The following is a 16,221-nucleotide window of genomic DNA, read 5'->3' as shown; positions in this document are numbered from 1 at the left end:
ACTTCCCTCTCTCACTTGCGCACCTAGGGCCAAGAGAAGGCCAAGGTGAGGATGGAACTGGAGCCAGGGCATCCAGCCTCAATCCGTGATCCACTGCAGCTCCTTTGCTCAGTTGGTTGGGGTAATGAGGATGACGATAAAGGGTACAGGTTGGTGCACGACTCTGGACAAAATACTGAGCTAAGTCACAGTGTGGGTGACAGAAATGGCCAAGATACCACATTTGCCCTTTAAGGAGAGAGGTGACTGAAACACACGAGTAAATCTGATTCAAGGCAGTTTGGCACAGGTACTTTACAAGAGAAGCACAGTCTGGCAGACCCAGGAGGCTTGGGCCTCAAAGGATGAAAAGGGGAAGAAGAGTGATCCAAGGGCATTCAAGAAAGAGGGTAGAGCTGGAGCAAAAGCCTGAAGGCAGAAATCCATAATGTGGATTCAGGCATGGAGAGTTCTTGACCCTTGGAGACACAGAGGCTGTCATGGGTGAGAGTGGGGAGTGGGCCGCAGTACTGTAGAAAATAAATCCGAGAAGGCACATTGACATTATACGATGAGAATCCATCGAAAGCTTTTGAACAGATAAGCTACACGATCCGATTTAATTTTAATTTTGCTTTATTTTCACTTTTAGGAAGATGACTGACAGCAGGATAAGAAGGATTAGGGATTTAGAGTCCCTTCCACGTGCCACCTGCTTTGCTAGACACATCTGGACATTAACAAATAAATATGTTTGTCTTCAACATTCTTGCAGTCTAGTAGAGGAGAGTGGCCCAATTCCCAAATACCTTTAATATAAAATATCAGAGAGATACAGGGAAGGAGAGCTCATCTCTGAATGGAACATTCAAGAATAGCATCAACTAGGAAATGAAATCTATGTATGATTTCAGTGAGGAGGAGCTATCATAGAGTACAGAAACAGAATAAGTAAAGCTAGGAGACGAGGAAAGGTCCGGTAAGGTTATCTGGTATTCTATTTGGCTGCAATTTTGCTTCTAAGATTAACAGGGGAGAAGGTTAAAGTAAACAGGGTCACATTAGGGACAGCTTTGAAAGCAAGATAGCTAATCCTGCGCTCCATTTGGTGGACAGAAGAACTTAAGCAGTTCTCAGTTACTGGACAGGCTGGAAGAGAACAGAGGCAGGGAGACCAATTAGGCTGTGGCAATTATCTAATAAGGGCTAACTGGGAACTGAACTAGGGTGTTGACAGCAGAGATGCAGGAGACATGCGGAGGAGAATCTCAACAAGCTCTCTCAACTGTTCACCTGGGAATAGAAAAGTTCAGGAAGAAGGATAGAAAGCAATGCTGGGTTTCAAGCCCAGATGATGAGGAGGATGGGGGCACCATTAACAAAAACAGGGATGTTACAAAGGGAAGCTGGTTTGTAGCCAGATGGTGCGAAGGTTGACTTGGACATACTGAGATGACAGTACTGGGAACATTTAAACGGACATGTGTTACAGAGAATGCAAAGTGGCGGGCTGAAACTTGAGACTGGTCAGTGCCAGGAACCTGGAGGTCATTCTTGGATATCCAAGAAAGGCAATATAAAGTCATGGTTGGGTGCTTAGATTCTGGGTTTCATTTCCACTTAGTAGCCATCTGACAAGTTATGTAACTCTGAGCCTTGTTCTACGCATCCATAAAGCAAGGATAACGCCATCACCCACCTCATAAAATAGTTGTGAGGATTAAGTGTGATAAGGTGGATAAAGCATGTGGCAGAATGGCTGGCCCATAGAAAGCCCTCAACCAGTGTTAGCAGCAGTGGCCAGAGAGAGAAAGTAAGATACCCATGTGCAAAACCTAAAACCATCTATCTTATGGGATGTTTTAGGAGACTGGGGAAAGAAAAGGAGGAAGTTGGTGGGGGGTGGGGGAGGAAGGGAGGAAGATAGACTGACTCTAATGTATTCTCATGGAAGCTGGTAGGAGGAGGGACAGGTGCCACAGTACCATAAGTTTCAGAAAGGTAGAGTCCTGGTGTCTTTGCCTATGAGGAGATTGCAGAGCAGCCTCTGGTTGACTAGAGTAAGTACAGAAGTGGAGGGGGCAGCCAGACACACCCTTTCCATCATCATTCCTCCTCCTCTTCCCCTTTTCCCACCTCCTTGCAAAGGTACCAAGCCCATAATGGGGTAAGGGCTCCCAGATGACAGAATTCAGAGAATAAACCCACCTGTCATTAGCATAAAAGGAATAGGCAATCAACCATCCCCAAAGTGGAAAGGACCGAACTGCTTCTAACAGTTCCAACTGGATTTTTCAAAAATCCAGAAAAGCATGAAACTCAAACGAGAGATGGCCAGTTCACAGACTAGTCATCAAATCAGGATTTGCAATAACTTGTCAGCCCCTTCTTTCTTCAACATCCTCAAGCCAGAATTCATATTTCCTACTCCTGTTATTTGCCAATTTTTGCAGGAAGGAGCAGCACACAGCTTCACAGAGATAGGGGCTGGAGAGTTAGGAGGGAAGAGGGGAGAAGCGGATGCAGATGCATATTTATAATTTATCAGTTAACCTCTCCCTTCACTCCTGAACAGCTAATCCCAATTTGAGCTGGTGAGGCAGGTTCTCCAGGCTTGGGTCTCTGACAGCTTTGATTAGGAACGGATGAGCGAGTTGTGCTACCAAAGGTGTGAAGCACTGAAAGGCACGTCAGACCACTGGAGCAAGCCCGCTCGCCCTGCGCCTCTCCTTTTCCCTGCCTACCTGGAAAAAGGTTGACTTTGTAAGTTAAAATCCAGTGGTATCTCTTTCTCCACTTTCTCCTTACGATGTAATACATTATCATTCCTTTGTTCTTCCACACCTGCAGTCCTACCGTTCTTAGCCCATCACCCCCAGTCAGAAAATCTCCACTCCAAAACAACAGGAAATATCACACAGAAGATAAAAGCAATAATTAAATATCCCCCAAATTTCACATTAAATAAAATTTCAAGCAATTCACCAACCCTCTCCCCTTTCTCAACTCTCATCCTTCCCTCACAAAAATTTATCCCCGAATTCAGTCAGTTTCAAGTAACACAAACAACGGCACATCATTTCACAAACCCCATGTTCCCTCAATACATTTCTTGGGAGGGGATCTTAGAATACCCTGTCTTTGAGTAAAACATACTTTCCCCACACTGCATAATCATTTTCAGAGTCCCCCGTTCCTTCTAGAAACAGCACACCATAATGGATAAGGCTCATCCTGGATTTAGATGCAGGCATACCAAGTTGGAAAGATCCCCAACCGCTGAACATGAAGTGTATTGAAGGGAAACGAGAGCACTGGCTTTTTATTGATGTATTTTTAGTTGTTGTAAAAAGCACTAAGTTATAATCTGGACCATATTCATCAGAATCAACAATTCCCCTTGGATACACGAACATTCAGAAGGCAGATTGATAGTTACAACCATAAAAATAAAATGATCTCTACCTTTACTTCTACCTACAGAAATGAAGTGGAAGGTCCAATTAAGTAGAGGAAGCATGGTGTCCACCATGGAGGCGGCGAGAGAGAGAGACAAAGAGAGAGAGAGCAGGGAGAATAAAACATCAGCACACTGCAGACACACAAAGAAACGTAACACACATAACAAAAACCCACAACAGTAACAGCAACAGCACTACAGCAGCTTGAGAAGGCAGCGCAAAACAAATGCACAATGTGAAGCTTAAGCCGTAAACAGGGTGCCCAGCAAGGCTGCTTCCATCCGTTTTGTGTTTAAGCTTTTTCCCATTCGTTTCTCCTCAGTCTCATCCTTAGAAACATGACCAAGTCTGCATGCAACAGCACTGCATAGCCACATGGATGTGAAATCGCATGCACTTAACCAATCTAAAATTGGTTAGGGAAAGTCTCAGAGAAGCTACGTTCTCTTGTTTTTTTTTTCCCAACATTAATATGAGTCACGAGGACCAAGAATGTAACATACACGTATAAGTGATACACACACAACATACATAAGTATTTCCACACATTTTTATGGGCATCAAAAACAGCTTCTGGAGATTCAGTGGAAACCAGACAGAAATCTCTTTCTTTCATGTTGAAGGAATAAGGTGAATTGGTGGGAAGTAGAGTTGGTTTTGTAAGGAATCATCACAAAGGGCAAGAATGGACAAGGGGATGGGAAATGGGAAAGAATGAGAGGAAGCAGAATGCAGTCAAAGGACCTTCTTAAAAAAAGATTAAACTGCAAGTTGCAACTTAAAACCTTAGTGACACGGACCACCCGGAAGAATTCTGCATCCTTTCTTGAAAACCTCTCCAAAGAGGAATTCATAATATCTGTCTGTCATTATTTCATTGCCTAAAGACTCTTTTTCTAGAAGATACCCGACTTACGCCCAGGGCAAGTGTACATGGGTGTGTCTGAATTCTCTACTCACGTACACATCAATGCTGGGTGCCCAAGAGAAGTTGAGCAGGGGGTGAAAAAGTGGGTAAGGTATACAATACAAGTTCTCCAAATGCTTTTATACCAATGTTGGGATTTAGCCCTCCAAAATACCTGTGCTGCATCAGTGAGTCTGAAATAAGCCAAAACAAGAGTAAAGTCCCCACCAGCCCAGCCCATCTGCCTGGACTCTACCCTATGACATCAGCCATATGAAGCACTCAGACCTCCAAGCCACTGTAATAGCTGGGAGGACTCCTCAAGGGCAGCTGGGGGAATAAGGCAAAAGAATGGAGAAGGGGTCTTTTTATCAGGACTCTGAGGGCCTGCCTTTTCTGGTGTAACTTGTATCAAAGTTGGGCCATCAAATTCCAGCAATTCGTAGAGCGCAGGTCCTCCTAATTCATGGAGATGTGCTTAACTCTCTCAAACTACCTGGACACTGGGTCAACATCTAGTGCATCCCCTACTCATATCCACTTCATAGTTACCCACTGCTGGCAGATAACTTCCCTCTCTCGCCTACAAGAATAGAGGGGCTTCATCCCAGCCTCTTCTGGAACCTCATCTAACAGTGGAGAACTCAGCTGACCTCCTCCCTTCAGCTCTGTTCTTTGATATCTGCTCTACACCAGACCATGTCTTCACTGAAATGTCCAGAGACCACAACGTGGACCTTGGCTCAAGTCTGGATGATACACTTCTATTGGAAACGTGTGCTTCCTCCTTACCCTGCCTTATCAAGTCAGGATGTCCTCAAGTACTCAGCTCTCGGGCTATGTGGACACCATAAACAAACTTCTCTCAGCCTGGGTGGCTCCTAGATCTGATCATACTCCCTTTTATGGCAACCCTGATGGAGCCAATGTAAGGGAGTAGAGAACAGGGAGTGGCCCTTCAGTGCTACCCCACACTCCTCAAAAGATCAAGAAAAAAAGAGAACATGGAAGTACCCTGCATTCCCGTTTTTTTTTTTTTTGGTCCTGCAAAAGAGGCACTGAGTCCCATGTATATTTTGAAAGGAAACAGACAAGAGAAATTAAAGTACAGCCTTTCAGTGTCAAGGCAAGGCAGGTAGGTCAATCTTGCAATCATCCCAAGGCTCAGAAGAAACACAATAGTCGCAATTGAACAGTGAAGGGAAAGACAATTTTAAGTAGGCTTAGTTGTCGAATCCTGATTTAGGCTGATAACGTGGAAAATTTTTATTTAGGAGAAAAAGGCTTCATTCACAGCCCACCCTGTGCTTAGCCGAGCTGAATTTCCTGCACAGTTCATTCCCTGCATATTTGAATATTTTAGGTTGCAGATGCCGAATTTACAGATCTTTATATGCAGTTTTCTTCAGGGTGTATAATGAGTTAGAATCCTGCCATGAGGATATTAGCATGTACTTTAGGTGGTTTTTGCTTTTATACAAAACTGGAAACAGTCAAACCCCCGAGGACTTCCTTTGACCATGAGGGGCTGAAAATCATTAAAATGGGCAGTGGGATGGAGGGGAAGACAAAAAGCAAACCTTTACTAAGAATGAAATTCAGAGAGAAGCCCAGCTCCCCTCCCCAAGCCCGGGGCCCCAGCGTGGGGCCTGGGGAGGAGCAGGAGGGAGTTAACCGCTCTGTTGCTCTGAAATTAGCTTCATTCACCCCCATTATCGCTGCCGTCATGCCTTGTTTCATGCTTCCCTCTCCAAGGCAGCCCGGCAGGGCCAGCGCCCAAGATGACAAATGGTGGTGCAGAATGGAGAAGCCAAGGGGATGGTGGGGGCGGGAAACCAGGATGCACGGGGAAAGGTGCCCCCCACCACAGGGTGGACCTGCTGCCCGTCTGGCCCACGGCAGGAGGGACAGGCAGCAAATGGCCTGCCAGTGATGATGACGCTCTGAGCGACCAGGCAGAGGCACGAAGGCAAGCAATTTGGGCAGCTGCAGCATCACGAGCACAAAGCACCTACCTTGTTCACTCATCATGAGGTGGGAGAGGCCTTGAGGAAGGAAAAGAGGGGAGAAGGGGAGGAGGAGGGGGAAGGGAAAGGGAAAAAGAAAGAAGACAAAGTTAAAATTCCATATGCCATGCAATTTTCTCTTAATTCTTGAGTGGAAGGAGGGGTGGAGGGTCATACATACATACTCAAGAGCATGCAACTAGCACTGACACGCCAGCCTTCCTGCCATAGGGCAGAAAGGCTGGCTCTCTGGTGCAAGGACAGTCTTGTTTGCTGAACTGCCATGGGCCTCATCATGAAAACTTTCCTTTTACCATTGTTCTATGCAAGAGGTAAGATTTGAGATAAATCTATTAAAGAGTAGGTCCCTTGCAAATGAGAATCAAGATGCTAGGTAAAGTAGTTTTCTTTCTTTTAAATTATTTTTAATAGTAATACATGGTCACTGTGGAAACTTTAGAAAACTCAGGAAAAAAAATCAGGTGTAATCCCAGAGATTACCATCCAACTTTTTTTTCTAGATACAGTATTCTTTTCTACAAAAGCTGAATGGTACTGAACACACCAAATGAGTTTCTGCTTGCAAGAGTTGCTTCGACAACCTGAAACGACATCCTGTATCACCCTCCTCTTAGCCCAGTGACCACCATACCCCTTCCCTCCATGGCTTCTCCACCACCATCTTTTCCCAGAAAGTCCCTCAGCCTTGATCAGCGAGGTCTAGCCCAGCACTGAATGGGTTAAAGAAGGTACACAATGTCCCAATAAATGAATACACAACCTCTGGCTATGTTCTTATGGAAGTCAAACAAGGCTATTAAGAGCTCATTACTTCAAGGGAATCATAAGCCCTGATAAATCTATTAAAAGATTTCCAATCAGTAACCAATGGCACCCATTATTTGCTCTTCCATTGCTTTTATTATTATTGGAGATAGTTGACAAAATCCAGATCACTCCAGAGAACCTTTACCTGGAGTGAAATTCAGGGATATAGGAGATTAATAAAGGAGAAAAATCTCCAAAGTATGGAAATTTCTAAATGCTTTTAGAGATTACTAGAGATTTGCAAAGTAATCAGAGGCAAAATATGGGTCAAGAAACTCTCTTTTAAAAGATCAATGATATATTAAATACATAGATACATGTGCCATAAATGTCAAGGAGTCTATTCTTTAAATGAATTTCATTAAACTATAATCATATTTTAAATGCACATTTCTGGCATTCATTTCCCGAGGCCTCAGATTAATACTCATGGAGGAATGGAATCATGCCAAAGCAAGTCATTCTCATGATTTGTTTTGTTTAAAAAAAATTAATTTTTGGTCTTTTTTTGGAGAGGATAGTAGGTAGAAAGAACAAATGGCCCTAGATTTGGCTAAGAGAAACCTCTGCAGAAGTGTCTGTTCCTAAAATGCCTGATGTTTCTTGACCAAGCCATAGCCTTCAGCATCTAGAACAAGAGCACTAAGGGGGTGGGAGGGGGGTGTGGAGCAGGCAGGTGGGGTATGTGGAAAGTGGAACAGGAACAGAACAGGTGTGTGAATTCAGAAGGTGACTATTCACAGGAGGGTTATCAGCATTAATAAATGAGAATAAGGAAGATCCAAGGAAATACTTGAGTGAAATAGGGGGTTAAAAATGAAAGGACAATAACACTGTATTGTATACTTGAAACTTGCTAAGAGAGTAGATCTTAAATGTTCTCACCACAAAAAAGAAATGGTAATTATGTGACAGGTTGGAGGTGTTAGCTAATGTTATGGTGGTAATCATTTTGCAATACACAAATGTATGAAATCAACACGTTGACAATGTTATATGTCAATTATAGCTCAGTAAAGCTGGGAGAAAAAAATTTAAAATTTTTTTAAATTTAAAAATGAAAGGAGAAACATTTTACAGCTGTGATTAAAGATGTTTGGTAGCTAGGAGAAGGAGTGAGGAGAAAAGAAGTGAAATAATCTTTATTTGACCCAAATATATATTTCAAAAATTTACCAAATGAAGAGTAAGTGAGACACTTGCTAGTCAGAGGGTATTCAGAGCCCTGGAGAAGCCCTTTAAAGGTGTGCCCCATCTCCTTGCTACGTGTGTTTCTTCAAAGCAGTGTTTCCAAAATGTATTTCACTGACCACCTGGGGATGCTTATTAATAATGAAGATCCTGAGCCCCACCCCAGACCTGATGAACTAGAATCTTGGGGAGGAGTTGGCGGAAAGATCTGAATCTTAAACAAGTTGCCCAACTGATTCCATGCTCACTCGAACTTGAGAGCTACCCCTTCAGAGCGGCATATAAATCAAATTTTGGTAAATTAAATAGTATGATAAATGCACCAAGAGGAATTGGATGTTTAACGGAACCCTGCAGTGGATCCTTTTGTAAAAGGAAGAATCCTTTTAAAATGCAAATAACCCACCACCTGTGTTTTTAAAATTCAAATATGTACTTATCAGGTTTTATTAAGCTACATATGTAGTTGCAGTATTGCAACACGAATAAAATGTTCATATTCTTCAGTTTATAAAAATCTTAAATAGAAACATTAGGCCAAGAATGCGGATCTGGGATCCTGCTGTCAAAATTTCGGTTTTACAGGCAATGAAGCAAAGTGGACATGAATAAGTGTACCAGGAAAGTAACCATAACATGGTTTGAGTTTGTTTTGCTTTTTGAGCAGGGTGTTTTATCCCACTTTCCAGAGGTTTTACATCAGTATCATCTCCGGAACAAACCTATCCTTAAAGCTTGCAGAGTTAAGAACTGGAAACCAAGAATTCCAGAGTGTCCAGGGCTATTCTGAAATTCTATTCCTTCCCCCTCCCATCCCAAAACACTCCTACTTGCTGCTAAAAATGTCATGCCCCCTCCCAGAGTGAGTGGAAGAACCAACAATCAATCAAGCAAATGATTGAAGTACCTACGATATGCAAACACTGGAAAAGGTAGTGGAGATACAAACAAGTATGGTAGATGGCCACGGTATGGTAGAATCTGAGAAAGTGTGCATGTGTCTATATTCACACAAATGTGCATGTGATATATATACTGGCACCTGGCAGTGGAGGGGTTAAGATCAAGGACTTCAGAGCCCAATTTGACTCCTACTTTTGTTACTTTCTGGCTTGTAACCCAGTAAAGTTGCTAAGCATCTCTGTGTCTTGATTTACGTATCTGTAAAATTTAGATAATAATGCCAAATTCATAGGTTGTTTTGAGGATTACATAAATGAATATATGTAAAGCTGTGCCTGCACATGGTAAGGGCTATATAAGGGTTATTGTTGTTATTTTTATTATGTTACAAAAATATACTAATGTGTGAGGCCACACCTAGCACAGTGCCTAACACAGAGTAGGTGTTCAGTACGTGTTTGATGAGTGAATGAGCAATCAATGAGTGGGTAATTGCTAAGTGTCAAAGGATGAATTCAGACAATAAGGACAGTAGGACTGTGAGGAGGGGGCTGGGTGCACAGAAAAGGTTTCTGGAGAAAAGTGGGTTTTGAAATAGGCCTTGAAAGATGGTTTAGGATTTAGACAGATGTAGGACATTCCAAGTAACACCACCAGCTCCCCAGACCACAAAGTGCATTTGTAAGGCCTTTCCCGTTCAACTTTCCAGAAGCACCTAGGACACTGCCAGGCATGTGGTAGGTTTGTAATACCTGCTATATAAATAATACACATATAAATAGTTGGTACAAGGAAGAAGTGCAAGGTGATCTTAAGGCTCAGAGTATGGAACTACTGTATGAAGACATTGAGCTTCAAGGCTAAGGAAAATGGACTTGCTTGACCTTGCAGCTGATGGGAGACATTGAGGGTTCATGGGCAGGAGAATGACCCAGGGAAAATGATGCTGAGGAAGATTGCTTTGGCGATGGTGTGGACAGGATGGATTAGAGGGAAAAGAGATGGAGGCAGAAAGATCAGTCATAAGCAAAAGGCCTAAATAAGTATCATGGGAGAGGGAAGGAAAAGGGAAAAAGAGGATTCATCAGGCTTTGGGTGACGGATGAGATGCTTCAGGGAGGGAAGGGATGGGAGACTGAGTGAAGCATGGTCAGAAATAGGAAGGCGGGATGGGGTTGGGAGATGGATTTGGAGTGAGGGCAATAATGAGTTCTGTTTTAGGCATGATGAGTTGAATAAACAGAAGAACCACTCAAGCAAAAATGTCTAGGGTGCATTTAACAATGTAGGACTAAGGTCTGTGAGAAAGTTAGGGCAAATGTTAGGGTGTGTCCCCTCCTTTTCACAGAAGACAGGGTCTGTGCCTGTGTACATAAATGAATCTTCAAAGAAAAAGGGGCTGGAACACTAAGTTTTAACCTGGGAGAGATGGGGGATATTAAGATATCCTGGAGGTTCATTTTTTTTTTCTGCACATTCAACATTAAAATAAAATTCTACATTCAAAAAGGAAAAAGGAACTATATGGCTTTCCGATATAGATACAGAATATACTCCTCAAAAAATCTTAACTGAGAAGGATATAATTAGTAAGGAAGGAAAAGGAATCTATGTTGGGTGTGTGTTATGCGTGTGGTTGATAAGGAAGGGGGAAAAATGAAGATCGTCTTTCTTATCAACCTCAGAAGTGGAGGGGCAGCAGCAGCCCCCCAGGCCACACAGCCGGCCCTGGGACGAGCACATGGCTGGGTTTGGAGTTTGGCATTTATTCTGGGCCTGATGTTCATGGGAAGATGAAAGACAAGACATGGGCTGGAAAAGGGGGGCTCAAGGAAGCAAGGGAGACCACATCTTTCCAAAACAATCTCACCACGGGCTCTGGATTTGAATACATCCTCAACTAAGACTCAAAAGCCAGCTCCATAAATGTTAACCTACTTGTGGGTAGGGAACAGGAGGCGGACTTAGATGAGGCTTTGATAGGCATGATATTGGGAACTGCCAACACAGAATGCTTATGGAGCCACAATGCCTGTTTAAAAACAATTACAAAAAACCAGAAAGCAACTGAAAAGTCTACTATCTAGATGTCACACCTTGACAAAGTGCTATCCTAGCTGGATCCAGGGACACTTCCGGATCCCAAGAAGATATCTGCTATTTTTGACCCTTCCCCTCATTCTTTCTAGTGCTCCAGTCTGCCCTTTTTTACCCGTCTGTCTGTGACGCACAGGTTCTTAGGGCACATACAAGAATAAGAGGAGAAAAAGATTGCCAGTAGGCAAGACATACAAAGTTGAAATTGCCTTAGAACAGACTGCAAATCATATGTAAATTACATGCAAAATATATGTATGGCCCTCTAAACTATGTTACGCCCTTCAGGAAAATCCCCATAGAGATAGCTGCTTTTGCAGCTCCAGTGAATGGAAACGGCTATGAAAGCAAAGTCATTTGTAAGCGGCTGTGGCCATCATGAAGCCTGTCACAAGAATGACTAATATAGAGAATAGAAGCCATTTACTGAAACGGGCAAGAGGAAGACGCAATGTTCAGGAACCAGGCCAGAAGTTGAAGGCCTCCATCATTTAAGCTAATACTGTCTCCCCCTCAAACCTATAATATCCCACCCATCTCAGATGGTTTTCAATGCATCTTTCCTTCCTTCCCTCTGGCTGGGTAATGGGGGAAAGTATTTCAGGGGAGGAAGGAAGTCATTCATGGAAAAAAAAAAAAAGATTCAGGAAAAAAACAAAGTAAGTTATCTCTGCCAAGACTTTTCTTTCATTCACTTCCAGAGTAACTTTTATCCCAGTGTAAAATCCACATATATCATCTCGTTTTCCATGCCGAAGTAGAGAAATTAAATGTCACTAATTGCTGCAAGTGCCAAGTGCCAACGTTGAATTCTTATGAAGCCAGGAGGACTTTTTTAAAAGAGTAATTATATAAAATCAGGAGGTAATGGAGACATTCACCTGATGTTTCTGGAGAAACTAGGGAAATAGTGAAAGTGATGGGGGTGGGGCCTGATGAAGAGAGAAGCCACAAGTGACTGCATTTGTAGGGTGACCAGGAATTTGGAAAAGAGAGAAGGGGAAAGAAGAAATACACATCTTAACATTTTAAGCACTTAGAGAGGAAATTCAGTTCACTGGGTAAAAAGACAGAATTATAACAGTAGCTAACATTGGTTGACTGTTTACCATAGACAAGGCCTGGCTGTGTGTCGTCTCATTCAATGCAACCCTATGGGAAAGGCACTGCTATAATTTCAGTTTCCCAGGTAAGGAAACCAAGGCCCAGAGCCAAAATCGAACTACTTAGTAAGGAGTGAAGTGAGGGTTCTAAGCCAGCAGATGGACTATCCAGGCTGGGATGGTAACCACGACACTAGCTACCCTGTCTAACTCGGTGCTGGAAGAGAAGGGAGAAGACATATCTTAGAGAATTCAGGGGCAGAAAATAGTGCCTAGACATTCATTCAACTTCATGTATGACCCTGGTCCAGCAGCATATAAGGAGAAGTGGGGGAGCTCTTTTAAATGGCCAACTTCTCCCTTCCCTCAATCCCCATCCCCAGATTCTACTAAAACATGAAGATTTTCCTATCCGAGGCCAATTCTTGGGATTATTAAGCCACTTCCCTCATTAAAATGCAAGTCTGAATGAAAGACACACTCAGGATACTCAGTCATTGATACTGTCCTGTGCATGAGATCATCAGGAAGCCAAGTAAGGATCTTTCTTCAACGACAGGGTGGCACAGGGACACGGGAGGAAAGGAAGGACAGAGACGTGCAGTCGCAGGTTGAGGAAGTCTGCCACTGTGGGCAGGAGGGAGCACACAGGGGATGGGGTGGGAGAGGGGAGCAGAATTCTTATAGGCAGAGGTGGGGTCTGAAGAAAACCTCCACCTGCTCCCACAATTGTGCCTCAGACCAGCCGTTCCCTGGGCAGTTCCCTGACCTTCACTACAGACTTTAGTTTCCTTTTTCTACCAGGGGTTCACCACCGGCTCACAGCAGAGCCCAGGGATGCTCAGCATTTTGATCAATGACTCGGCTGAGAACATCCATGGCATACTGTCTGGATGTTGTGATGAACTAAAGCTGAAAGGAATAGCTAACTTGTTAGATGTCGGAATCTGGGTCACCATGTTCCATCCTCCACCACAAAGCCTTTTGTAGGATGTAACTGTACTAGCCCACTCACTTTTGCCTCTAGACCAACTTTGCTCCTACAGCCTGGTGGCTGGATTGATCAGGAGGGATTTCTTCCAATGTGTCACCGTGAATCACCAACAGCTTCTGAATGGCATAACCACAGGGAAGAGAGAAGAATGTCTGCAGCACCTTCCCAGTTTGTTCCACCTCTGTAGAAGGAAAGGAGGGATGGGGTTTCCTCCTGCATGAATACTGTGGAAGGATGAGAGATTAAGGCAGTCATGCTTGTCACTATAAGGGTTAAAGGATCAGCAATTACGGCTTTCAGAGAAGACACTTCCTGAAGAAGAGGAAACCTTTGCTCTCCAACTGTCATGAACTACTCTAAAATAGCTCTTCATTCTTGAGTGACACAAAGCTGGAAGGGACAGCTGATGTGCTAGATGAAAGAACCGTACCTTACTAGATTGCAGTGTACTGGATTTAAAAAATCCATGACTCAATGGAACAAAATCAAAGAATGGCTCCAAGTCTAAGTCAACCCATTACACAGCGCAAGAAGGGGAGAGAAATGGCTTAGCAGCAGTGCACACAAAATAGTAAAGATTTTCAGTGACTTTAACTTAATACTATAGTTACTTAAAAAAAAAAAGTTAAGGTATTTGGTGCCACCATTAATAGATGTAGGGAGTCCAGAAAAAGAGGAGCAATGGGACCACTCCATAATGAACTGGTTGGGACACGTCTATAATACTGTATGTGGTGTGGGCATCCTTCTTTGGAAAGGATGCAAAAAAATGTCTTTTTTCAGAAAACAATGACCTGGATAAAAGAACTTAAAACCCTTGAATGAGAATGCCCAAGGAAACTAGAAATGTTTTAGCCTTTAGAAAAGAAAATCCTTCAAGACGAAAGCTCTGCCTTCAAACACTGGCAGTGTCATTAGATCTATTCTGTGTGTCTCCAAGGGCTGGAAGCAATACAGGTGGTGAAAGCTTGTAGTGACTCAGGATAAGGAAGAGCTTGTGGACATTCAGTGCTGTTAGAATGTCGCCTATCACTGTGGGGGTTCAAGTGACGTCTAAATAAACCCTTATAGACCAGATTCAAAAATTAGCTGCACAGAGAGGCTTGACAACCTTTTAGGTCCTTTCCATCTCTGAAATGCTGATTCTAACAACAAAGTTTTATGAGCACCTACAATATGGCATGCAGTGGGGATGCAGGCATGGGTAAGTCTGTGTTCTCAAAAAAGAAGACACTCCTTGTCCTTCAAGAGCCCATGGTGGGTGGCCGATGAGGGTCACGTGGTGGACAATACACAGCTGACCACAGGTTTCCCCTGCTATCTGAAAGTTCACTTTACGCCACTTCACTTTTATAAAAGACCTGCCTTGGTACCTGTTTTTCACTAACCAAAAGAAATTAGAAGATGATTTTCGCTTTTATGAAAAAACGTGAGAAACAAAAATAGCGTTCAGTGCCTGTTTTGCAGTAAGCTGTTACAGAGGCAGCCCACACCCCCAGCAGTGAAAGTGGCGCCACCAAGCTCCTTCCCCAGGAACTACACTCAGCATCAAGCTGCCATAGCTTTGAACTATGTCTGTGAGCATCTGTGCTTTATCTTGATTATTTTGGTAGATTATTCTTTGGGTCTGGGAATGCTCAAAATTTTTTCCCATATAAATTAATGGTAATTGCTTCTTCACTTTATGGCCATTTCGGCTTAGGAAACATTTTGTAGAAATGCTCTACTTTTGGATAGCAGTGGAAACCTGCGTAGTTTATGACGATGATGGCTCTACCAGCCCCATGATGTAAGGTGTCAGGGAGCCCAGACAAGGGGGGATCATTCATCCCAACCTCCCACCCTTCCTTAAAGTATGTAGGGTATAAAGTAGTGGTTAATGCTGTAGCTTTCAAGTCCCTTCACCTTTCAGATTGCTCTCCTTTAAAACAGTGGTTCTCAAACTTTGGCCACATCAGTATCACCTGGAGGACATGTCTTAATTTAATGAGCCTGGATCTCATTCATTAGCTCTCCAGGTGATTTTGATGCTTACCCGAGTTTGGGTTTGCAAACCACAGCTCTAAATGATCCAAAACCTGGATTTAAATCCAGTTTTACCTCCTACTAACTGTGGGATTTTGCGCAAGTTAAATTTCCTGCGCCTCTTTCCTGTAAAATAGCCCCCTCCCATTTCTAAAGTATCTCCTTGGAATCACTACGACAATCGTGAGCAACCACACATGGAAAGCACTCAGCACAGTTCATGGCACACAGGAAGGGCTCGAAAGCTTGCAGTCATTGCTGTCATTATTCAGGAGACTGGCGTATCTAGGCCCTCTCTCTGCCCTACCCCTATCTCTTGCCAACTCCTTTTCTCCAGTAAGCTGGCAGCACTAGCATACTGCCTGCCCAGGCATCCTGAGATGCCTCCCTCACCGTCAGCTCAGCTGCCCAACAAGGGGACCCACTGTCCTCAACTCTCGGCTGCCTTCCATCTCCTTACTCCTCATGAGGCCTAGCCCTGAAAACTGACTAGGTTAGCCCAGGTCCTTTCCAGACCTCCCCAGGCAGGTCTACGCACTGGGAGGGTCTCTGAATGCCATAAACAAGCTGCATGACGTTGTTGAGTTACCTGGACATTCTATGGCCTCAGTTTCCCCTCCTGTACAAGGAAGGAATTGGTGTAGGATACTTTCTCTTTGGTCTCACCAATGGCGTTTGGAGCAGCACACATCTTTGAATGCGACTCTCTCGCACATTACAGCACACT

At 43.5% G+C, this 16,221-nt stretch overlaps 1 protein-coding gene across 29 annotated transcripts in view; it reads right to left on the bottom strand.

The window, feature by feature from the left end:
* NRXN3 (neurexin 3) overlaps positions 1-16,221 on the bottom strand; it is a 1,504,430-nt gene that overhangs the window by 1,384,299 nt on the left and 103,910 nt on the right. For 22 of the 29 annotated variants that reach the window (XR_011432271.1, XR_011432272.1, XR_011432275.1 and 19 more), the window contains exon 4: positions 6,363-6,392. The exons of 6 other annotated variants lie outside the window; for them this stretch is intronic. Coding sequence is in view for 18 of the 23 variants with exons in the window: in XM_070250267.1 (XP_070106368.1) it covers positions 6,363-6,392 (30 nt within the window). In the remaining 5 variants the exon portion in view is untranslated. Of the gene's footprint in view, positions 1-3,444; positions 3,457-6,362; positions 6,393-16,221 lie in introns of all 29 variants that reach the window. One more of the 29 variants, XM_070250266.1, reaches the window with a different exon arrangement.

Source organism: Equus caballus, chromosome 24 (assembly GCF_041296265.1).
Source record: "Equus caballus isolate H_3958 breed thoroughbred chromosome 24, TB-T2T, whole genome shotgun sequence".
In the NCBI taxonomy this organism is placed as follows: domain Eukaryota; kingdom Metazoa; phylum Chordata; class Mammalia; order Perissodactyla; family Equidae; genus Equus; species Equus caballus.
The sequence above is the reverse complement of the archived record's forward strand: the minus strand, read 5'-3'. Positions and strand labels throughout refer to the sequence as shown.